The 25,538-nt window shown below is 45.0% G+C and overlaps 1 protein-coding gene across 4 annotated transcripts in view; it reads left to right on the plus strand.

Moving 5' to 3' along the window:
- Positions 1 to 20,619: 20,619 nt before the first annotated feature.
- LOC110536538 (uncharacterized) overlaps positions 20,620 to 25,538 on the plus strand; it is a 103,834-nt gene continuing 98,915 nt past the window's right edge. The window contains exons 1-3 of one of the 4 annotated variants that reach the window (XM_090189261.1): positions 20,620 to 20,994; positions 21,411 to 21,551; positions 23,494 to 23,675. In XM_090189261.1, the coding sequence (XP_090045387.1) occupies positions 21,490 to 21,551; positions 23,494 to 23,675 (244 nt within the window). In that variant the 5' untranslated portion in view covers positions 20,620 to 20,994; positions 21,411 to 21,489. The remainder of the gene's footprint in view (positions 20,995 to 21,410; positions 21,552 to 23,493; positions 23,676 to 25,538) is intronic. The other 3 variants (XM_036934740.2, XM_036934743.2, XM_036934742.2) reach the window with 3 other exon arrangements.

Genomic DNA, 25,538 nt, shown 5'->3' on the forward strand with positions numbered 1-25,538 from the left:
GTAGAGGCGGCAGGTTGCCTAGTGGTTAGAGTGTAGAGGCGGCAGGGTAGCCTAGTGGTTAGAGTGTAGAGGCGGCAGGTAGCCTAGTGGTTAGAGTGTAGAGGCGGCAGGTAGCCTAGTGGTTAGAGTGTAGAGGTGGCAGGGTGGCAGGGTAGCCTAGTGGTTAGAGTGTAGAGGTGGCAGGTAGTCTAGTGGTTAGAGTGTAGAGGGGGCAGGTAGCCTAGTGGTTAGAGTGTAGAGGTGGCAGGGTAGCCTAGTGGTTAGAGTGTAGAGGTGGCAGGTAGCCTAGTGGTTAGATTGTAGAGGCGGCAGGGTAGCCTAGTGGTTAGAGTGTAGAGGTGGCAGGTTGCCTAGTGGTTAGAGTGTAGAGGCGGCAGGTAGGCTAGTGGTTAGAGTGTAGAGGCGGCAGGTTGCCTAGTGGTTAGAGTGTAGAGGCGGCAGGTTGCCTAGTGGTTAGAGTGTAGAGGCAGCAGGTAGCCTAGTGGTTAGAGTGTAGAGGCGGCAGGTTGCCTAGTGGTTAGAGTGTAGAGGCGGCAGGTTGCCTAGTGGTTAGAGTGTAGAGGCGGCAGGGTAGCCTAGTGGTTAGAGTGTAGAGGCGGCAGGTAGCCTAGTGGTTAGAGTGTAGAGGCGGCAGGTAGCCTAGTGGTTAGAGTGTAGAGGTGGCAGGGTGGCAGGGTAGCCTAGTGGTTAGAGTGTAGAGGTGGCAGGTAGTCTAGTGGTTAGAGTGTAGAGGGGGCAGGTAGCCTAGTGGTTAGAGTGTAGAGGTGGCAGGGTGGCAGGGTAGCCTAGTGGTTAGAGTGTAGAGGTGGCAGGTAGTCTAGTGGTTAGAGTGTAGAGGGGGCAGGTAGCCTAGTTGCTAGAGTGTAGAGGTGGCAGGGTAGCCTAGTGGTTAGAGTGCAGAGGCGGCAGGTTGCCTAGTGGTTAGAGTGTAGAGGCGGCAGGGTAGCCTAGTGGTTAGAGTGTAGAGGTGGCAGGGTGGCAGGGTAGCCTAGTGGTTAGAGTGTAGAGGTGGCAGGTAGTCTAGTGGTTAGAGTGTAGAGGGGGCAGGTAGCCTAGTGGCTAGAGTGTAGAGGTGGCAGGGTAGCCTAGTGGTTAGAGTGCAGAGGCGGCAGGTTGCCTAGTGGTTAGAGTGTAGAGGCGGCAGGGTAGCCTAGTGGTTAGAGTGTAGAGGCGGCAGGGTAGCCTAGTGGTTAGAGTGTAGAGGTGGCAGGGTGGCAGGGTAGCCTAGTGGTTAGAGTGTAGAGGTGGCAGGTAGTCTAGTGGTTAGAGTGTAGAGGTGGCAGGGTGGCAGGGTAGCCTAGTGGTTAGAGTGTAGAGGTGGCAGGTAGTCTAGTGGTTAGAGTGTAGAGGGGGCAGGTAGCCTAGTGGCTAGAGTGTAGAGGTGGCAGGGTAGCCTAGTGGTTAGAGTGCAGAGGCGGCAGGGTGGCAGGGTAGCCTAGTGGTTAGAGTGTAGAGGTGGCAGGTAGTCTAGTGGTTAGAGTGTAGAGGTGGCAGGGTGGCAGGGTAGCCTAGTGGTTAGAGTGTAGAGGTGGCAGGTAGTCTAGTGGTTAGAGTGTAGAGGGGGCAGGTAGCCTAGTGGCTAGAGTGTAGAGGTGGCAGGGTAGCCTAGTGGTTAGAGTGCAGAGGCGGCAGGTTGCCTAGTGGTTAGAGTGTAGAGGCGGCAGGGTAGCCTAGTGGTTAGAGTGCAGAGGCGGCAGGTTGCCTAGTGGTTAGAGTGTAGAGGGGGCAGGTAGCCTAGTGGCTAGAGTGTAAAGGTGGCAGGGTAGCCTAGTGGTTAGAGTGCAGAGGCGGCAGGTTGCCTAGTGGTTAGAGTGTAGAGGCGGCAGGGTAGCCTAGTGGTTAGAGTGTAGAGGTGGCAGGTTGCCTAGTGGTTAGAGTGTAGAGGTGGCAGGTTGCCTAGTGGTTAGAGTGTAGAGGCGGCAGGTTGCCTAGTGGTTAGAGTGTAGAGGTGGCAGGTTGCCTAGTGGTTAGAGTGTAGAGGCGGCAGGGTAGCCTAGTGGTTAGAGTGTAGAGGCGGCAGGTAGCCTAGTGGTTAGAGTGTAGAGCCGGCAGGTTGCCTAGTGGTTAGAGTGTAGAGGCGGCAGGTTGCCTAGTGGTTAGAGTGTAGAGGCAGCAGGTAGCCTAGTGGTTAGAGTGTAGAGGCGGCAGGTTGCCTAGTGGTTAGAGTGTAGAGGCGGCAGGTAGCCTAGTGGTTAGAGTGTAGAGGCGGCAGGTAGCCTAGTGGTTAGAGTGTAGAGGTGGCAGGTAGCCTAGTGGTTAGAGTGTAGAGGCGGCAGGTTGCCTAGTGGTTAGAGTGTAGAGGCGGCAGGTTGCCTAGTGGTTAGAATGTAGAGGCGGCAGGTAGGCTAGTGGTTAGAGTGTAGAGGTGGCAGGTTGCCTAGTGGTTAGAGTGTAGAGGCGGCAGGTTGCCTAGTGTTTAGAGTGTAGAGGCGGCAGGTAGCCTCGTGGTTAGAGTGTAGAGGCGGCAGGTTGCCTAGTGGTTAGAGTGTAGAGGCGGCAGGTTGCCTAGTGGTTAGAGTGTAGAGGCGGCAGGTTGCCTAGTGGTTAGAGTGTAGAGGCGGCAGGTTGCCTAGTGGTTAGAGTGTAGAGGCGGCAGGTTGCCTAGTGGTTAGAGTGTAGAGGCGGCAGGTTGCCTAGTGGTTAGAGTGTAGAGGCGGCAGGTTGCCTAGTGGTTAGAGTGTAGAGGCGGCAGGTTGCCTAGTGGTTAGAGTGTAGAGGCGGCAGGTTGCCTAGTGGTTAGAGTGTAGAGGCGGCAGGTTGCCTAGTGGTTAGAGTGTAGAGGCGGCAGGTTGCCTAGTGGTTAGAGTGTAGAGGCGGCAGGTTGCCTAGTGGTTAGAGTGTAGAGGCGGCAGGTTGCCTAGTGGTTAGAGTGTTGAGGCGGCAGGTTGCCTAGTGGTTAGAGTGTTGTGCCAGTAACCAAAAGGTTGCTAGATCAAATCAAATCAAATCCACCTCCCCGGGAAGGCCATCATTGTAAATAAGAATTTGTTTCTTATCTGACTTGTTAAATAAATAATATAAACAGATAAATATAAAATAATCACAACCGGCCGTGATTGGGAGTCCCATAGGTCGGCGCACAATTTGCCCAGTGTTGTCCGGGTTTGGCTGGTGTAGGGCCGTCATTGTAAATAAGAATTTGTTCTTAACTCACTTACCTAGTTAAATAAAGCTTTAATTTTTAAATCACTGTGTTCGTCTTGTCACTATTTCTACATTTGTTTCTTATTTATTCTCTCAATCTTTAACTCTACATTGTTGGAAAAGGACCCGTGAGTAAGCATTTCACCGATAGTCTACACCTGTTGTTGTTACGAAGCACGTGATGAATAAAATGTGATTTGAAACAGGCCTGTTCATTCATTCTCGTTCATGAAAGTTGTCCCCCAAAAAAACAGTGTTATTAACTTGATACCACTGGTATGTTTTTTCACTTTATGTCTCATAGTTTAAGATGTCTGACTCAGACTACACGGTTGCTATTATGGCCTGTTGTGTTGAATGAAAACAATGACTTTAGTGACAGAAACGTTTCCGTCCCGAACATTCAGTGTCTTTTGTGTTTGGATGCAAGAAATCCTCTTGAGAGAGGTATGAGCCCAACGACAGCCCAGAAACATTTGGAATGAGTTAGCACGTGGGATGCAAATGTAATGAGTCACTCTGCTGAGTTTATTTTCTAGCTACACAGCCAAGAGACCGTTGTTATTTCTGTGGAATATAGAATGACATAGTATACCACAACCCATTTCATACCAATATTTAGGTTTTTAGCAGAAGTTCCTTTATTCTACAGGTAGACGGGAACCCAGAGGGGGTCTCGGGGGTCTGATATAAAGTTGATGAGCCAGTATAACCACTGCTTTAGATCGAGCTGTCAATATTACTGATGAGACACGTAAACTATCATCACCGGATCTTCCTTTGATTACTAAACAGCCTTGTTTGACTTCTGTTTTGTTTTCTAATTGTTTTGTTTTTCCTTCGTCAGATGAACAAACTCACCACCTGGAGGATCGCTCCGATTTGATCCGTGATGTCTCTCCCTGGGGGAAGTCATCTTGTGTGTCAGTGGCAACATGTGCTGATGGAGGGAAACTGCGTGTCTGTCTGGGTCAGGAGATTCCTTAGCCTTGAGTTGCAACCCCCCCCCCCCCCCCCCGCCCCTTTGGCCTTTAGAACATCCTCAATTCTTCAGGTCATGGACTCTACAAGGTGTCGGGCATGGCCCATGTTGACTCCAATGCTTCCCACAGTTGTGTCAAGTTGACTGTATGTCATTTGGGTGGTGGACCATTCATGATACACACGGGGAATTGTTGAACGTGAAAAACCCAGCAGCGTTGCAGTTCTTGACACCCTCAAACCAATGCTCCTGGCACCTTCTACCATACCAGATCAAAGGCACTTAAATATTTTGTCTTGCCCATTCACCCTCTGAGTGGCACAGATACACAATCCATGTCTCAATTGTCTCAAGACTTAAAAATCATTCTTTAACCTTTCTCCTCTCCTTCATCTACACGGATTGAAGTGGATTTAACAAGGGATCACAGGGCATACCTGTATTCACCTGGTCAGTCTGTCATGGAAAAAGCAAGTGTTCCTAATGTCTTGTACACTCAGTGTGTCAACACCAGGTAGAGTAGCTTAGATCCATTCAAAACAATTTCAATACCAGGTATTTGGTTGGGTAGCTTAAGGTAACTAAAACTAACCGGAGCCCCCGCACATTGACTCTGTACTGGTACCTCCCCCCTGTATATTGTCTCGCTATTGTTATTTTATCACTGCTTTTTAATTACTTGTTACTTTTATTTCTTATTCTTATTCGTATTTGTTCAAACTGCATTGTTGGTTAGGGCCTCGTAAGTAAGCATTTCACTGTAAAGGTCTACCTACGCCTGTTGTATTCGGCGCATGTAAGTACTAAGATTTGATTTGGTTTGATTTAAAAGCTTAATTTGTCGATTGACGTGGATGCAGGTGCATGGGAATAGTCTGTTTTCTTGGGACAACTCACCCTTTTGTCCACATCGCATTCCCACTTAGTGAGGAAGTCCACCTTGTGTAGTGGTTATCCACTAGGGGGAGCCAGAGTAGCTTACCAAGCAAGAGGTGCCTTGTGTAGTGGATATCCACTAGGGGGAGCCAGAGTAGCTTACCAAGCAAGAGGTGCCTTGTGTAGTGGATATCCACTAGGGGGAGCCAGAGTAGCTTACCAAGCAAGAGGTGCCTTGTGTAGTGGATATCCACTAGGGGGAGCCAGAGTAGTTTACCAAGCAAGAGGTGCCTTGTGTAATGGAAATCCACTAGGGGGAGCCAGAGTAGCTTACCATGCAAGAGGTGCCTTGTGTAGAGGATATCCACTAGGGGGAGCCAGAGTAGTTTACCAAGCAAGAGGTGCCTTGTGTAATGGAAATCCACTAGGGGGAGCCAGAGTAGCTTACCAAGCAAGAGGCACCTCTTGACTGTAGCTAGCGACGACTTTTTAACTTACCGGAAACGGTGTTATATGCCTTTTTGTTTACAAACACTGACTAGTCTGGTGTTCTATGCTCTACGATGCTACTTTTTAGCAACAGAAGCAGTAGCAAACATGTCTCTCTACGAATTGCAATTGCTAGAGCTTGAACAGCAATGGCTTGAACTGCTCTCACTGCTCAGAGCTTGAACTGATCTCACTGCTCAGAGCTTGAACTGATCTCACTGCTCAGAGCTTGAACTGATCTCACTGCTCAGAGCTTGAACTACTCTCACTACTCAGAGCTTGAACCGATCTCACTGCTCAGGAGGAGAAAAAAAAACAACAACAGAAAATGTTTTTTTCCACTGAACACTACAAGAGGGGACAATGGAGAATACATGCCTCTTCTCCAACCTATGCGAAGCATCTACAAATGAAAGACATTTCCAATACTTTCGGATGTCTGTTGCCAAGACGACATGCTTCAGCGGCGGCGTTGGAAGCTGTCAGTGGAAAATATGTTCGGTTCTGAGCTCCGGCAAAGTCGGGCAAAGTCGGGCAGGGTACCTCAACTACTAGGGATAATTCTCAGTGGTCCTGATGGCAGTCTGCAAAGTACCACTTCACCATGAAGGAGGTGGGTCCATGTGGTCCTGATGGCAGTCTGCAAAGTACCACTTCACCATGAAGGAGGTGGGTCCATGTGGTCCTGATGGCAGTCTGCAAAGTACCACTTCACCATGAAGGAGGTGGGTCCATATGGTCCTGATGGCAGTCTGCAAAGTACCACTTCACCATGAAGGAGGTGGGTCCATGTGGTCCTGATGGCAGTCTGCAAAGTACCACTTCACCATGAAGGAGGTGGGTCCATGTGGTCCTGATGGCAGTCTGCAAAGTACCACTTCACCATGAAGGAGGTGGGTCCATATGGTCCTGATGGCAGTCTGCAAAGTATCACTTCACCATGAAGGAGGTGGGTCCATGTGGTCCTGATGGCAGTCTGAGATGCAAGGTACCGCTTCACCACGAAGGAGGTGGGTCCATGTGGTCCTGATGGCAGTCTGCAAAGTACCACTTCACCATGAAGGAGGTGGGTCCATATGGTCCTGATGGCAGTCTGCAAAGTACCACTTCACCATGAAGGAGGTGGGTCCATGTGGTCCTGATGGCAGTCTGCAAAGTACCACTTCACCACGAAGGAGGTGGGTCCATGTGGTCCTGATGGCAGTCTGCAAAGTACCACTTCACCATGAAGGAGGTGGGTCCATGTGGTCCTGATGGCAGTCTGCAAAGTACCACTTCACCATGAAGGAGGTGGGTCCATGTGGTCCTGATGGCAGTCTGAAATGCAAGGTACCGCTTCACCACGAAGGAGGTGGGTCCATGTGGTCCTGATGGCAGTCTGCAAAGTACCACTTCACCATGAAGGAGGTGGGTCCATGTGGTCCTGATGGCAGTCTGCAAAGTACCACTTCACCATGAAGGAGGTGGGTCCATGTGGTCCTGATGGCAGTCTGCAAAGTACCACTTCACCATGAAGGAGGTGGGTCCATATGGTCCTGATGGCAGTCTGCAAAGTACCACTTCACCATGAAGGAGGTGGGTCCATGTGGTCCTGATGGCAGTCTGCAAAGTACCACTTCACCATGAAGGAGGTGGGTCCATGTGGTCCTGATGGCAGTCTGCAAAGTACCGCTTCACCATGAAGGAGGTGGGTCCATGTGGTCCTGATGGCAGTCTGCAAAGTACCACTTCACCATGAAGGAGGTGGGTCCATGTGGTCCTGATGGCAGTCTGCAAAGTACCACTTCACCATGAAGGAGGTGGGTCCATGTGGTCCTGATGGCAGTCTGCAAGGTACCGCTTCACCACGAAGGAGGTGGGTCCATGTGGTCCTGATGGCAGTCTGCAAAGTACCACTTCACCACGAAGGAGGTGGGTCCATGTGGTCCTGATGGCAGTCTGCAAAGTACCACTTCACCATGAAGGAGGTGGGTCCATGTGGTCCTGATGGCAGTCTGAGATGCAAGGTACCGCTTCACCACGATCGACCTGGGCACGTATGGTCGGGAGGGAGATGCGGAAATCTGCTCATGAAGCAAGTTCGGCTCCCAACTCATTTCAGGTCAGCTGTCGCTACCAGGGCCAGGGTGCTTGCCGGGGGCCCAAACACCGAGACCATATGTCTTCATGGGAGACGAGGCATTCTCTCTGAGGGTAAACATGATGCGACCGTCTCCAGGTGAAATACACCAACTACATGTGACTATACAAATGAAATGATAGGCCTGTGTCCGAAGCTTAGGCTACACAGTTGTTACATTACACATTTGATAACCTCCATGTTCCTGTTCAATACTAATGGAAGCACATGTTTTATTCAAAGGTTCTTCTGGCCTTGATGACGACCAAGATCATCAACCGCAGCCACCCGAGAACTGCTTTGGGATCCTTGCTGCAAGATGGAGGATCCTGGGACGAGCCCTTGAGGTTGCCCCAGAGAAAGCTGAGACCATTGTGAAGGCCTGCGTGGCCCTGCACAACTACCTATGCACCACAGACACTGACAACACAGAGTCATCAACACAGTACAGCCACCCCTATGTTTCTTGACCACTCCACACCCACTGGGAACTCGTGTCCAGGAGACTGTAGACAGGTGGTACAAGGAGACGCCAGCTTCCTGGATGTCGGCAGGCAGGGCAAACAGAGTTGCTATAGATGTGCACAATAACATCAAGGCCTACTTCCTCACACCAGCTGGTCGAGTGTCTTTCCAGGATGCTGCGATCACGCGTAGCACTCTACATTAAATGTTCAAACGTTGGAGTGTGGATTGGAAAACATGTGCGCACATACAGAACCAGTCAAAAGTTTGGACACACCAATTACTACATGATTCCATATGTGTTATTTCACAGTTTTGATGTCTTCACTATTATTCATTATCATCATTATTATTCTACAATGTAGAAAATAGTAAAATAAAGAAAAACCCCTGAATGAGTAGGTGTTCTAGAACCCTGGAATGAGTAGGTGTTCTAGAACCCTGGAATGAGTAGGTGTTCTAGAACCCTGGAATGAGTAGGTGTTCTAGAACCCTGGAATGAGTAGGTGTTCTAGAACCCTGGAATGAGTAGGTGTTCTAGAACCCTGGAATGAGTAGGTGTTCTAGAACCCTGGAATGAGTAGGTGTTCTAGAACCCTGGAATGAGTAGGTGTCCAAACTTTGACTGGTACTGTAAGTACCCTTTACTCAATACTTTGTTGAAGCACCTTAGGCAGTGCTCTCACTGCTCAGAGCTTGAACTGATCTCACTACTCAGAGCTTGAACTGATCTCACTGCTCAGGAGGAGAAAGAAGAAGCCTCAAGTCTTCTTGGGTCCCAATGCTACAAGCTTGGCACACCTGTATTTGGGGAGTTTCTCCCTTTCTTCTCTGCAGATCCTCTCAGGCTCTGTCAGGTTCGATGGGGAGCATTGCTGCACAGCTATTGTCAGGTCTCTCCAGAGATGTTCGATTGGGTTCAAGTCTGGGCTCTGGCTGGGCCACTCAAGGACATTCAGAGACTCGTCCCGAATCCACTCCTGCGTTGTCTTGGCTGTGTGCTTAGGGTCGTTGTCCTGTTGGAAGGTGAACCTTCGTCCCAGTCTGAAGTCCTGAGTGCTCTGGAGCAGGTTTTCATCAAGGATCTCTCTGTACTTTGCTCTGTTCATCTTTCCCTCGATCCTGACTCGTCTCACAGTTCTGCAGCTGAAAAACATCCCCACAGCATGATGCTGCCACCACCATGCTTCACCGTAGGGATGGTGCCAGGTTTCCTCCATGTGACGCTATGCATTCAAGCCAAAGAGTTCAATCTTGGTTTCATCAGACCAGAGAATCTTGTTTCTAACGGTCTGAGAGTCTTTAGGTTCCTTTAGGCAAACTCCAAGCGAGCTGTCATGTGCCTTTTCCTGAGGAGTGCTTCCTTCTGGCCACTCTACCATAAAGGCCTGATTGTTGGAGTGCTGCAGAGATGGTTGTTCTTCTGGAAGGTTCTCCCATCTCCATAGAGGAACTCTGGAGCTCTGTCAGAGTGACCATTGGGTTCTTGATCACCTCCCTGACCCTTCAACTCCAATTGCTCAGTTTGACCAGGTGTCCAGCTCTATAAAGAGTCTTGGTGGTTCCAAACTTCTTCCATTCAAGAATGATGGAGGCCACTGTGTTCTTGGGGACGTTCAATGCTGAAGAAATGTTTTTGTACCCTTCCCCAGATCTGTGCCTCGACACAATCCTGTCTCAGAGCTGTTCGGACAATTCCTTCGACCTCTTGGCTTGGTTTTTGCTCTGACATGCACTGTCAACTGTGGGACCTTATATAGACAGGCGTGTGTCTTTCCAAATCATCCAATTCGTCCAATTAATTGAATTTACCACAGGAGGACTCCAATCAAGTTATAGAAACATTTCAAGGATGCTCAATGGAAACAGGGTGCACCTGAACTCAGTTTTGAGTCTCATAGCAAAGGGTTTGAATACTTACGTAATTAAGGTATTTCTGTTTTTAATATTTAATACATTTGCAAACATTTCTAAAAACCTGCTTTCACTTTGAAATGATGGGGTATTGTGTGTAGATTGATGAGGAATTGTATTTATTTAACCCATTTTAGAATAAAGGCTGTAACATAAAATGCCCTTTTGTCCTACTATGAGAAGGTGCCCTCACACAGAGCTGTAACCATGTGTATGTGACAAATAACATTTGATTTGATTTGATTTGACCCCCCCCCCCCCCTCCAAAAAGGTCTCTGCATGGCCTTGAGAACAGCTGGTCTCCTTCCCTTCCCCCATCGTCTTATTCCCTACGTAGCACCTTCTCCCCGACATCTGAAAACCACCATGAAGCCAACATCAATCACGGAAAACACGTTTGCAGATCTTTGTTTCACGAAGATGGTTGAAACTCCCCCCCTGCCGGGTGATATAATATGCAGGCATGTGGACTACCCCATTGTATTGAGAGTAGGTGAGCTAGTGAAGTTTAGATGGGTCGAACAGTATCCTACAAGCTTAATCTTTTAGCCCTCTCTCTCCTCCACTCTCTCTCTCGCTCCTCCACTCTCTCTTTCTCTCCTCCACTCAATTCAATTCAATTCAATTCAAGGGCTTTATTGGCATGGGAAACATGTGTTAACATTGCCAAAGCAAGTGAGGTAGACAACATACAAAGTGAAAATATAAAGTGAAAAACAACAAAAATTAACAGTAAACATTACACATACAGAGGTTTCAAAACAGTAAAGACATTACAAATGTCATATCATATATATATATACAGTGTTTTAACAATGTACAAATGGTTAAAGGACACAAGATAAAATAAATAAGCATAAATATGGGTTGTATTTACAATGGTGTGTGTTCTTCACTGGTTGCCCTTTTCTCGTGGCAACAGGTCACAAATCTTGCTGCTGTGATGGCACACTGTGGAATTTCACCCAGTAGATATGGGAGTTTTTCAAATTTGGATTTGTTTTCGAATTCTTTGTGGATCTGTGTAATCTGAGGGAAATATGTCTCTCTAATATGATCATACATTGGGCAGGAGGTTAGGAAGTGCAGCTCAGTTTCCACCTCATTTTGTGGGCAGTGAGCACATAGCCTGTCTTCTCTTGAGAGCCATGTCTGCCTACGGCGGCCTTTCTCAATAGCAAGGCTATGCTCACTGAGTCTGTACATAGTCAAAGCTTTCCTTAATTTTGGGTCAGTCACAGTGGTCAGGTATTCTGCCGCTGTGTACTCTCTGTTTAGGGCCAAATAGCATTCTAGTTTGCTCTGTTTTTTTGTTAATTCTTTCCAATGTGTCAAGTAATTATCTTTTTGTTTTCTCATGATTTGGTTGGGTCTAATTGTGCTGTTGTCCTGGGGCTCTGTAGGGTGTGTTTGTGTTTGTGAACAGAGCCCCAGGACCAGCTTGCTTAGGGGACTCTTCTCCAGGTTCATCTCTCTGTAGGTGATGGCTTTGTTATGGAAGGTTTGTGAATCACTTCCTTTTAGGTGGTTGTAGAATTTAACGGCTCTTTTCTGGATTTTGATAATTAGTGGGTATCGGCCTAATTCTGCTCTGCATGCATTATTTGGTGTTCTACGTTGTACACGGAGGATATTTTTGCAGAATTCTGCGTGCAGAGTCTCAATTTGGTGTTTGTCCCATTTTGTGAAGTCTTGGTTGGTGAGCGGACCCCAGACCTCACAACCATAAAGGGCAATGGGCTCTATGACTGATTCAAGTATTTTTAGCCAAATCCTAATTGGTATGTTGAAATTTATGTTTCTTTTGATGGCATAGAATGCCCTTCTTGCCTTGTCTCTCAGATCGTTCACAGCTTTGTGGAAGTTACCTGTGGCGCTGATGTTTAGGCCAAGGTATGTATAGTTTTTTGTGTGCTCTAGGGCAACAGTGTCTAGATTGAATTTGTATTTGTGGTCCTGGTGACTGGACCTTTTTTGGAACACCATTATTTTGGTCTTACTGAGATTTACTGTCAGGGCCCAGGTCTGACAGAATCTGTGCATAAGATCTAGGTGCTGCTGTAGGCCCTCCTTGGTTGGTGACAGAAGCACCAGATCATCGGCAAACAGCAGACATTTGACTTCGGATTCTAGCAGGGGGAGGCCGGGTGCTGCAGACTTTTCTAGTGCCCGCGCCAATTCGTTGATATATATGTTGAAGAGGGTGGGGCTTAAACTGCATCCCTGTCTAACCCCACGACCCTGTGTGAAGAAATGTGTGTGTTTTTTGCCAATTTTAACCGCACACTTGTTGTTTGTGTACATGGATTTTATAATGTCGTATGTTTTACCCCCAACACCACTTTCCATCAGTTTGTATAGCAGACCCTCATGCCAGATTGAGTCGAAGGCTTTTTTGAAATCAACAAAGCATGAGAAGACTTTGCCTTTGTTTTGGTTTGTTTGGTTGTCAATTAGGGTGTGCAGGGTGAATACATGGTCTGTTGTACGGTAATTTGGTAAAAAGCCAATTTGACATTTGCTCAGTACATTGTTTTCATTGAGGAAATGTACGAGTCTGCTGTTAATAATAATGCAGAGGATTTTCCCAAGGTTACTGTTGACACATATTCCACGGTAGTTATTGGGGTCAAATTTGTCTCCACTTTTGTGGATTGGGGTGATCAGTCCTTGGTTCCAAATATTGGGGAAGATGCCAGAGCTAAGTATGATGTTAAAGAGTTTTAGTATAGCCAATTGGAATTTGTTGTCTGTATATTTGATCATTTCATTGAGGATACCATCAACACCACAGGCCTTTTTGGGTTGGAGGGTTTTTATTTTGTCCTGTAACTCATTCAATGTAATTGGATAATCCAGTGGGTTCTGGTAGTCTTTAATAGATGATTCTAAGATCTGTATTTGATCATGTATATGTTTTTGCTCTTTATTCTTTGTTATAGAGCCAAAAAGATTGGAGAAGTGGTTTACCCATACATCTCCATTTTGGATAGATAATTCTTCTTGTTGTTGTTTGTTTAGTGTTTTCCAATTTTCCCAGAAGTGGTTAGAGTCTATGGATTCTTCAATTGCATTGAGCTGATTTCTGACATGCTGTTCCTTCTTTTTCCGTAGTGTATTTCTGTATTGTTTTAGTGATTCACCATAGTGAAGGCGTAGACTCAGGTTTTCCGGGTCTCTATGTTTTTGGTTGGACAGGTTTCTCAATTTCTTTCTTAGATTTTTGCATTCTTCATCAAACCATTTGTCATTATTGTTAATTTTCTTCGGTTTTCTATTTGAGATTTTTAGATTTGATAGGGAAGCTGAGAGGTCAAATATACTGTTAAGATTTTCTACTGCCAAGTTTACACCTTCACTATTACAGCGGAACGTTTTACCCAGGAAATTGTCTAAAAGGGATTGAATTTGTTGTTGCCTAATTGTTTTTTGGTAGGTTTCCAAACTGCATTCCTTCCATCTATAGCATTTCTTAATGTTACTCAGTTCCTTTGGCTTTGATGCCTCATGATTGATTATTGCTCTGTTTAAGTAGACTGTGATTTTGCTGTGGTCTGATAGGGGTGTCAGTGGGCTGACTGTGAACGCTCTGAGAGACTCTGGGTTGAGGTCGGTGATAAAGTAGTCTACAGTACTACTGCCAAGAGATGAGCTATAGGTGTACCTACCATAGGAGTCCCCTCGAAGCCTACCGTTGACTATGTACATACCCAGCGTGCGACAGAGCTGCAGGAGTTGTGACCCGTTTTTGTTGGTTATGTTGTCATAGTTGTGCCTAGGGGGGCATATGTGGGAGGGAATGCTGTCACCTCCAGGCAGGTGTTTGTCCCCCTGTGTGCTTAGGGTGTCAGGTTCTTGTCCGGTTCTGGCATTTAGGTCGCCACAGACTAGTACATGTCCCTGGGCCTGGAAATGATTGATTTCCCCCTCCAGGATGGAGAAGCTGTCTTCATTAAAATATGGGGATTCTAGTGGGGGGATATAGGTAGCACACAGGAGGACATTTTTCTCTGTTAGGATAATTTCCTTTTGAATTTCTAGCCAAATGTAAAATGTTCCTGTTTTGATTAATTTAATGGAGTGAGTTAGGTCTGCTCTATACCAAATTAGCATACCCCCTGAGTCCCTTCCCTGTTTCACACCTGGTAGTTTGGTGGATGGGACTACCAGCTCTCTGTAACCTAGAGGGCAACCAGTGGGTCCGTCTCCTCTATACCAGGTTTCTTGCAGGATGACAATGTCTGTATTACCGATTTCTTTGGTGAAGTCCGGGTTTCTGCTCTTTAGGCCAAAGGCAGATGACCTCAGGCCTTGGATATTCCATGATAATATAGTGAAGGCTTTTTGTTCCATAGAGTGTCCAATGTTGTCTCTCTCTCTCCTTCACTCTCTCTCTTTCCTCCACTCTCTCTCTCTCCTCCACTCTCTCTCTCTTTCCTCCACTCTCTCTCTCCTCCACTCTCTCTCTCTCTCTCCTCCACTCTCTCTCTCCACTCTCTCTCTCTCCTCCACTCTCTCTTTCTCTCCTCCACTCTCTCTCTCCTCAACTCTCTCTCCTCCACTCTCTCTATCTCCCTCATTCTCTCTCTCCTCCTCTCTCTCTCTCTCTCTCTCTCTCCTCCACTCTCTCTCTCTCTCTCTCTCCTCCACTCTTTCTCTCCTCCACTCTCTCTTTCTCTCCTCCACTCTCTCTCTCCTCCACTCTCTCTCTCTCTCCTCCACTCTCTCTCTCACACAAACTCTCTTTCTCTCGGTCTACCACAGCTGTACATCCTGTTGTATTCCATCTCCGTCCATGTACCACATTGCAAGTGGATCACCTCGGGGCCCATTCTTCCACTCCGGGGGACTCTTGTTTTTGTTTTATTCCACATGCGAGCCTGCCTAAGTGCATTCTACAAAACATTTGCCCTTTTTCTGGGAAGTCAGATTCCATGTTTTATAAATCAGAGTTATCATATTTTTAGGATATACAGTAGCTTTCATCTGAAAATCATCTGACTTTACAGTTGCTTCTTTCATTAATGGAATGTGTGTTGTGAGCTAAAGAGAGTGAGAGAGAGAGACAGGGAGAGAGAGAGAGAGTGGAGGAGAGAGAGAGAGAGGGGGGGGGGGCAGCAAGACAGAAAGAGATAAAGAGAGAGGGAGAGAGAGAGAGGGGGGGGCAGCAAGACAGAAAGAGATAAAGGGAGAGAGAGAGAGAGGGGGGGGCAGCAAGACAGAAAGAGATAAAGAGAGAGGGAGAGAGAGAGAGGAGGGGGGCAGCAAGACAGAAAGAGAGAGCGAGAGAGAGAGAGAGAGGCAGCGATAGAGGGAGAGAGAGAGAGAGAGGGGGGGCAGCAAGACAGAAAGAGATAAAGAGAGGGGGAGAGAGAGAATTTAATTGAGAGAGAAATATTATTGAAATTGAGGGAAAATTTAAATTGATATGAATTTAATTAAGAGAGAGAGAGAGACAGGGAGAGAGAAACAGAGAGAGAGCGAGAGAGGCAGAATTGAAATTGAGGGACATTTTTTATTGAATTGAGAGAGAGAGAGAGGGGGGGCAGCAAGACAGAAAGAGATAAAGAGAGAGAGAGAGAGAGGGGGGGCAGCAAGACAGAAAGAGATAGAGAGAGGGAGAGAGAGAGAGAGAGGGAGAGAGAGATGGGAGGGGGCAGCAAGACAGAAAGAGAAAGAGAGGGAGAGAGAGAGAGAGAGAGAGGGGGGGGGCAGCAAGACAGAAAGAGATAAAGAGAGGGGGAGAGAGAGAGAATTTAATTGAGAGAGAAATATTATTGAAATTGAGGGGAAATTGAAATTGATATGAATTGAATTAAGAGACAGAGAGAGACAGGGATTAGGCCGATACCCACTAATTATCAAAATCCAGAAAAGAGCCGTTAAATTCTACAACCACCTAAAAGGAAGCGATTCACAAACCTTCCATAACAAAGCCATCACCTACAGAGAGATGAACCTGGAGAAGAGTCCCCTAAGCAAGCTGGTCCTGGGGCTCTGTTCACAAACACAAACACACCCTACAGAGCCCCAGGACAACAGCACAATTAGACCCAACCAAATCATGAGAAAACAAAAAGATAATTACTTGACACATTGGAAAGAATTAACAAAAACACAGAGCAAACTAGAATGCTATTTGGCCCTAAACAGAGAGTACACAGCGGCAGAATACCTGACCACTGTGACTGACCCAAAATGAAGGAAAGCTTTGACTATGTACAGACTCAGTGAGCATAGCCTTGCTATTGAGAAAGGCCGCCGTAGGCAGACATGGCTCTCAAGAGAAGACAGGCTATGTGCTCACTGCCCACAAAATGAGGTGGAAACTGAGCTGCACTTCCTAACCTCCTGCCCAATGTATGACCATATTAGAGAGACATATTTCCCTCAGATTACACAGATCCACAAAGAATTCGAAAACAAATCCAAATTTGAAAAACTCCCATATCTACTGGGTGAAATTCCACAGTGTGCCATCACAGCAGCAAGATTTGTGACCTGTTGCCACGAGAAAAGGGCAACCAGTGAAGAACACACACCATTGTAAATACAACCCATATTTATGCTTATTTATTTTATCTTGTGTCCTTTAACCATTTGTACATTGTTAAAACACTGTATATATATATATAATATGACATTTGTAATGTCTTTACTGTTTTGAAACCTCTGTATGTGTAATGTTTAATGTTAATTTTTTTTGTTTTTCACTTTATATATTCACTTTGTATGTTGTCTACCTCACTTGCTTTGGCAATGTTAACACATGTTTCCCATGCCAATAAAGCCCTTGAATTGAATTGAATTGACAGGGAGAGAGAGACAAGGCAAGAAGGGCATTCTATGCCATCAAAAGAAACATAAATTTCAACATACCAATTAGGATTTGGCTAAAAATACTTGAATCAGTCATAGAGCCCATTGCCCTTTATGGTTGTGAGGTCTGGGGTCCGCTCACCAACCAAGACTTCACAAAATGGGACAAACACCAAATTGAGACTCTGCACGCAGAATTCTGCAAAAATATCCTCCGTGTACAACGTAGAACACCAAATAATGCATGCAGAGCAGAATTAGGCCGATACCCACTAATTATCAAAATCCAGAAAAGAGCCGTTAAATTCTACAACCACCTAAAAGGAAGTGATTCACAAACCTTCCATAACAAAGCCATCACCTACAGAGAGATGAACCTGGAGAAGAGTCCCCTAAGCAAGCTGGTCCTGGGGCTCTGTTCACAAACACAAACACACCCTACAGAGCCCCAGGACAACAGCACAATTAGACCCAACCAAATCATGAGAAAACAAAAAGATAATTACTTGACACATTGGAAAGAATTAACAAAAAAACAGAGCAAACTAGAATGCTATTTGGCCCTAAACAGAGAGTACACAGCGGCAGAATACCTGACCACTGTGACTGACCCAAAATTAAGGAAAGCTTTGACTATGTACAGACTCAGTGAGCATAGCCTTGCTATTGAGAAAGGCCGCCGTAGGCAGACATGGCTCTCAAGAGAAGACAGGCTATGTGCTCACTGCCCACAAAATGAGGTGGAAACTGAGATGCACTTCCTAACCTCCTGCCCAATGTATGACCATATTAGAGAGACATATTTCCCTCAGATTACACAGATCCACAAAGAATTCGAAAACAAATCCAAATTTGAAAAACTCCCATATCTACTGGGTGAAATTCCACAGTGTGCCATCACAGCAGCAAGATTTGTGACCTGTTGCCACGAGAAAAGGGCAACCAGTGAAGAACACACACCATTGTAAATACAACCCATATTTATGCTTATTTATTTTATCTTGTGTCCTTTAACCATTTGTACATTGTTAAAACACTGTATATATATATATAATATGACATTTGTAATGTCTTTACTGTTTTGAAACCTCTGTATGTGTAATGTTTACTGTTAATTTTTGTTGTTTTTCACTTTATATTTTCACTTTGTATGTTGTCTACCTCACTTGCTTTGGCAATGTTAACACATGTTTCCCATGCCAATAAAGCCCTTGAATTGAATTGAATTGAATTGAGAGAGAGAGAGAGAGAGACAGAGAGACAAATTTGAAATTGAGGGACATTTTTTATTGAATTGAGAGAGACACAGAGAGAGAGAGACAGATAATTGAAATTGAGGGAACATTGAAATGAATTGAGAGAGAGTGAGACAGAGACCAAGAGACACACAGAGAGAGCGAGACAGAGACACAGACAGAGCGAGAGAGACACACAGAGAGAGAGGGAGAAAGAGAGACAGAGAGAAAGAGAGACAGAGACAGACAGAGAGACAGAGACATAGAGACAGACAGAGAGAGAGAGACACAGAGAGAGACAGACAGACAGAGAGACAGACAGAGAGACAGACAAAGAGACAGAGACAGACAGAGAGAGAGAGAGAGAGAGAGAGAGAGAGAGAGAGAGAGAGAGAGAGAGAGGGGGGCAGCAAGACAGAAAGAGATAAAGAGAGAGGGAGAGAGAGGGAGAGAGAGAGAGAGGGGGGGCAGCAAGACAGAAAGAGAAAGAGAGGGAGAGAGAGAGAGACAGACAGAGAGAGACAGAGACACAGAGAGAGACAGACAGAGACAGAGAGAGACAGAGAGAGAGAGACACAGAGAGAGACAGAGACACAGAGAGAGACAGACAGAGACAGAGAGAGCGAGACATAGACACAGAGAGAGAGAGAGACAGAGAGAGACAGAGAGAGAGAAAGAGACACAGAGAGAGAGAGAGAGAGAGAGAGAGAGAGAAGCATGTCATTTCCATTGCCACCATTTGCAACATTTGTTTATTAATAAAAAGTGATGAACAAGAAACATGGGAATCAAATTAAATTGATTTCAGATATTTTTATCACATCAAAAAATCTTAGTTAGAAACAACAAAAAAAACAACAAAAAAAAAAAAACACTGTAGGCTACAAATCCCATATGACAATCACCCACCAGTCTCCCTCCCACCAGTCTCTCTGCATATAGCCTTACATAGGCTAGATGATCAAAGATTAGCCTGTGTAGACAAAAGGGCAACAGATGTACTTAAAATGTACATATCGCCCAGAGTAAAATCTCATAGCATCTGGCAGCTGAGGTAATGCAATTAAATGCGACCACTACTGAACTCAACTGGTCGGATTTGTTCCAGCCCTGGCTGGTTCAAACCATTTTGGTTATTTTAAAATCATTGTGATGAAATACAGCACGCACTACGGGCTAGTAAACAAAACAAGACATAACTGTGGAACACAGAGAATTCCTGACGCACCATTCAAACCAAGTTGAGGAGATAATATATCCAGCTATTAACAGTTTAGATGTGGTTTTACGAATCCAAAACGATCCAAAAAATGCTTGCTCCAAATATCCTTTCCATTTCGGACAGCGCGTCAGACACCCGAGAGTAAAAACCTCCCTGTGCACATTTCAGCTACAGTAATAGTTGTACTACTGTTCCACTAGCAGAACTACCGAGGACGTCACTTTGCTATGGTAATAAGATCACCTTCGAAACAAAAGCCCACATTTCAAAACATTGCAAGGTTGATAAATAATAAAATAATATATATATATATTTGAGATTTTAATCAACGTTGATATTTATTGCGCTTACAAGTACATACAATAAGGAATTTATGGAAAACATTTGAAACATTATGAAGAATATTTTGAAGATCTCTTTTTACATTTTTGATCCAATGTTCAGACTGGTATGTTGACAATATTGGGTTTTAGTGGAAAAAAAACAATTATTTGTGTCGATGTAAAATTGGGTTTTGAGAACTCAGTAGGGTCTGTAGAATCTACATATGGTGGTTACTCCAGCCATTCCATAGGCCACAATGCAAAACACTGTATATGAAATACATATTGGTTTATAGTGGGGGAAAAAAACTCCCAACCCCACTTTTCCATCAGCACAATGATAGGGTTTTCTCCATTAGCCAATATGTATTTCATATACAGTGATTTGCATTGTGGCCTATGGAATGGCTGGATTAGAAGACCAGCAACGCTCCGTATTTCGCTACACTCGCGTTAACATCTGCTAACCATGTGACAAATACAATTTGATTTGATTTTGATTTGATTCATTCAGTGCCCCAAGAAATGATACCATGTACAGATTCTACAGGCCTTACTGAGTACCCACAATCCCCCTTTTACATGGGCACCAATAATATGTGTTTCTCTATAAACCAATATGTACCGCATACTGTATGCAGTGTATTGCATGAGGTGAATGGAGTGGGTGGAGTTTGGACTCTGTATTAAAGCCGTTGCCCAGCAACGTAGACTCTATTGAGTAATTACAATGACACATATTTGAATTATACGTGTATTTCTTTACATATAGCCTATACAATGGCTTTCAACATACCAGTATTGGTTTAAACTTTCTGCAGAAATTGTATGAATAATAAAATATGAAAAATAAAACTACGTCAATTGAGCCATCATTTTTTTAAATGAAGGTGATTGGAATTCTGTGAAATTGTTTTTTTTTAAAAATTGATATTCCCAAAGTTTAGCATGTTTTTGTAAGGGGACTCTTATTTTGAGAATCAAAAAAAATCCACGTATGATGCACATCCTGCTGCCAGGAGAACGGTAATGAGATTTGTAGTGTGACGCTTCTGGTGAGATTCCTCCGCTCGCGCTTCTCATAAATTGTGTGTGCGTACGCAGTCTGTTTGCGAGGCAGTTGCGTGCGAAGAGCTCCACATGTCATTCAGAGGAATCCGCCACCTGAAACACGAGGAAGTGAAAGCGACTCAATCGGGTATAAAGCATCAACAACCACATCTGCCTCGAGCATTGCAAAGGGATGAAAACATCAGTTCAGACGTCTGGTAGACGTCGGTTGCATTTTCCCGAGGAATTATTACCATTGTCTACTTAGGAAGTACCTTATCTATAACATACCCGTTCAATTTGAATGACCCATCTAACATTATACTGGAATTAAGTAATATTGACAGACCTTCTTGGTAAGTGTTTTAACTTTATGTTGTTTTCCATTTCTTCTAAATTGCCTATTTAAGAATGTCTTTCAAAGTTGTTTTTATTTGATGTGAATAACCTTAGTGAGTTGTCAACTTGCGTTATTATGGAATTTGTGGTTTCACTATATTCACGTTTCACTCGTGTAAACAAAAAAAACTATTGACACGATATTGACAAACCACTATTTAGGCCAGGTTATAACTGTACCCACTTTTTTCCTGATCATTTTCTTATTGATTATTTGAATGGCAATAGTCTTCTCAAATTACGTTGACAAATTACTCGATCTTGATAGCATCACTAAATTTATATAAGCAATTTTCCCATCAGTTACTTTATGGAGTATAGTATATATTTTTTTTATCGGTTCGTGGAACTTTTCTACGTCATGTGTTTTTAGGGAGGGGGGACACTGAAACGTTTTCTCCATCTTCCCTGCACCCTGCAGCGCACCTGTTCCCTTTACGGAGCGCAGCACGATGATTCCACCAGGAGACTGCATGTACGCGGCCAGGAAGAGAAGGAAACCCGTTAAAAAACAGTTAAGAATCACTTGTTTTCCTCGTAACATTTATATTTGACCATGTTGTTAAACTGTTTTATGGATTTTATGTGTACTTCTACTTCTGAAGTTTGGTTAAACTTTTTTTTTTTTGGGGGGGGGGGGGGGTTCCTCAATACACTTTCACCATGTTTCACTATGTTGTAATAGCCCGTCTACATGGTAGCCCATTAGTACATCTAGTTTATTATTTGTGAGATTTTCACATTTCAGTAGCGTGTATTAGATACATTACTAGTACACTGCCAAGCGAACACTGAGAAATGTTTACAGAATGAGTCAAGATATGCATACGTTTGGACAAATGTAAAATGTTATAGATTGTTGATGTGATATGTAGGCTATTTATATGCTATGGCTTTGGCTTGAATTTGGAGCAATAATTGATCAGTTTGGGATGAATTCAGTTTATGTGAAGGTTACTAATATGTTAATATTAGTAACCTTCAGCAGGTGTATCTCACTGATCATCCCGAAAGCCAACACCTCATTTGGCCGCCTTTCGTTACCTGTTCTCTGTTCTCTTACCTGTTCTCTGCTGTGACTGGAACGAATTGCAAAAATCTCTGAAGTTGGAGACTTTTATCTCCCTCACCAACTTCAAACATCTGCTATCTGAGCAGCTAACCGATCGCTGCAGCTGTACATAGTCTATCGGTAAATAGCCCACCCAATTTACCTACCTCATCCCCATACTGTTTTTATTTATTTACTTTTCTGCTCTTTTGCACACCAATATCTCTACCTGTACATGACCATCTGATCATTTATCACTCCAGTGTTAATCTGCTAAATTGTAATTATCCGCCTACCTCCTCATGCCTTTTGCACACAATGTATATAGACTCTCTTTTTTTTTCTACTGTGTTATTGACTTGTTTATTGTTTACTCCATGTGTAACTCTGTTGTTGTTGTCTGTTCACACTGCTATGCTTTATCTTGGCCAGGTTGCTGTTGTAAATGAGAACTTGTTCTCAACTAGCCTACCTGGTTAAATAAAGGTGACATTTAAAAAAAATAAAATAAAATAAAAAATAACATTAGTAATAGTGTCATTTGGAGGTTTTTAGTGACAGGAGACAGAAGTAGTTGGCAGATTATTGTGGAAGTTTTTGTCGTTCCAAGTAATGCCAGGTTAAAAGGACTTGTAGGAAACGTGATGGTTTCAAAATGCTGTATAGGCTAACCAAGCTATCCGCCGGACACTGTAGCGCTAACCTTTTAAATGTTGAATCCAACAACAGCTTTCAGCTAGCTACAATATGTCAAATTTGAGAAGAAATGGTGTTTGAGGCTGTCAACCCGTCTGTTTGTAAAAAGTCTCTTGATAATGGTATTATTGATTGATGGCTGTTTGTTTTGTTCAAAACTTTCAGGGTACCCTGTTTGTGTGTGTGTGTGTGTGTGTGTGTGTGTGTGTATATGTGTAGGTGTATAGGTGTGTGTGTGTGTGTATGTGTAGGTGTGTGTGCATGTGCGTGTGCGTGCGTGTGCATGCGCATGCGTGTGTGTGTGTGTGTGTGTATGTGTGTGTGTGTGTGTATGTGTAGTTGTATAGGTGTGTGTGTGTGTATGTGTAGGTGTGTGTGCATGTGTGTGTGCGCAATTGCTGAATGAACAATTTGATGTAAATTGACTTCACATATTGTATGTTTCCCTATGTTACTGCTGTTGATCGGGTCGTGAAAAAACAAAACAGACTAAAACATTCCTCTTCCAAAGACCATGAATACATTGTATTGTATTTACATAATGATTCCATGTTCATATTCTGTTGCTATGTGTCTCTCGGCCCTCCTGCACCCAAAAGCACAGGACATCTCTCTGTTAACAGTTGAGCCTTTAAAAAAAAAAAATCTTACAGCTACAAACCGTCACAGTAAACAGACCCTAACATATGTCCGGCTGTGTTTTCACCAGGAAACCAGCGACTGTGAGTGAGAAGTCCAACCCATCCAAGAGGCACCGGGACCGCCTGAACGCGGAGCTGGACCGGCTGGCCAGCATGCTACCTTTTTCCCCAGACATCATCTCCAAGCTGGATAAACTGTCCGTGCTGCGCCTCAGTGTCAGCTACCTCCGGGTCAAGAGTTTCTTCACAGGTAAGGAGACACTTCTTCCCTAGTAGGGAGGAGGAACTCTCATTACAGAAACTACAATATCACTGCACGACAAAACACAGAATTACATGACACTTCACAGCCCAACTATGTTAGGGCCATCTGTGGATTGTGCCTGTGAGCTGGGAGAGACTGATTATACAGCTACAGACTAATCAGTCTCCCCCAGTTTACAGTCTAATCAGTCTCCTCCAGTTTACAGTCTAATCAGTCTCCCCCAGTTCAGTCTAATCAGTCTCCCCCAGTTCAGTCTAATCAGTCTCCCCCAGTTCACAGTCTAATCAGTCTCCCCCAGTTCACAGTCTAATCAGTGTCCCCCAGTTCACAGTCTAATCAGTCTCCCCCAGTTCACAGTCTAATCAGTCTCCCCCAGTTCACAGTCTAATCAGTCTCCCCCAGTTCACAGTCTAATCAGTCTCCTCTAGTTCAGTCTAATCAGTCTCCTCCAGTTCAGTCTAATCAGTCTCCTCCAGTTCAGTCTAATCAGTCTCCCCCAGTTCAGTCTAATCAGTCTCCTCCAGGTCAGTCTAATCAGTCTCCTCCAGTTCAGTGTAATCAGTCTCCCCCCAGTTCAGTCTAATCAGTCTCCTCCAGGTCAGTCTAATCAGTCTCCTCCAGTTCAGTCTAATCAGTCTCCCCCCAGTTCACAGTCTAATCAGTCTCCCCCAGTTCAGTCTAATCAGTCTCCCCCAGTTCAGTCTAATCAGTCTCCCCCAGTTCAGTCTAATCAGTCTCCTCCAGTTCACAGTCTAATCAGTCTCCTCCAGTTCACAGTCTAATCAGTCTCCTCCAGTTCAGTCTAATCAATCTTCCTCAGTTCACAGTCTAATCAGTCTCCTCCAGTTCAGTCTAATCAGTCTCCCTCAGTTCAGTCTAATCTGACAGAAATCAGACTCCTAAGTATGCAGGTCTCCCCCAGTTCAGTCTAATCAGTCTCTCCCCAGTTCAGTCTAATCAGTCTCCCCCAGTTCAGTCTAATCAGACTCCTCCAGTTCAGTCTAATCAGTCTCCCCCAGTTGAGTCTAATCAGCCTCCCCTAGCTCACAGACTAATGATTAGACCGTTACTGTCCCTTGATAATGGTCGACAGATGTGAAGTCAGTGTTTTCAGCTGTTGGGCACAGTGTGACAAACTGAGAGCAGTAAGTTCATGATGAAGTTGTTATTCAACACTGTCAACACTTGGTTCAACACTTTTATAAGCCATAAAATGCTAGTTCTCCCTACTTCCACTCACGCTACAACCAGCACCGCAGCTGCAATGAATGACTACAGCAAAGTGTTTCCGATAAACTTGCGTTGGTATTATTAGTGGCTCGTGTCTATCGACTCTATCGAGGAATATTTCACTTTCTCTGGTCATCGGAGTAACACCATGAATTGGTGCTTGAGGCAGAAATAATCCAGTGTGAGTTGAGTTTCGCCATCAGCTGGAAGACTGTTCCCTTTCCTCAGGAGAACGGAGGGACGGTGATAGGCAGCCTTACCGCTGCCCCCTCCCTCCCCTCAGACTGACCATCAGCTGGAAGACTGTTCCCTTTCCTCAGGAGAACGGAGGGACGGAGGGACGGTGATAGGCAGCCTTACCGCTGCCCCCTCCCTCCCCTCAGACTGACCATCAGCTGGAAGACTGTTCCCTTTCCTCAGGAGAACGGAGGGACGGTGATAGGCAGCCTTACCGCTGCCCCCTCCCTCCCCTCAGACTGACCATCAGCTGGAAGACTGTTCCCTTTCCTCAGGAGAACGGAGGGACGGTGATAGGCAGCCTTACCGCTGCTCCCTCCCTCCCCTCAGACTGACCATCAGCTGGAAGACTGTTCCCTTTCCTCAGGAGAACGGAGGGAC

Source organism: Oncorhynchus mykiss, chromosome 11 (assembly GCF_057628025.1).
Source record: "Oncorhynchus mykiss isolate SJ-2025 chromosome 11, ASM5762802v1, whole genome shotgun sequence".
In the NCBI taxonomy this organism is placed as follows: domain Eukaryota; kingdom Metazoa; phylum Chordata; class Actinopteri; order Salmoniformes; family Salmonidae; genus Oncorhynchus; species Oncorhynchus mykiss.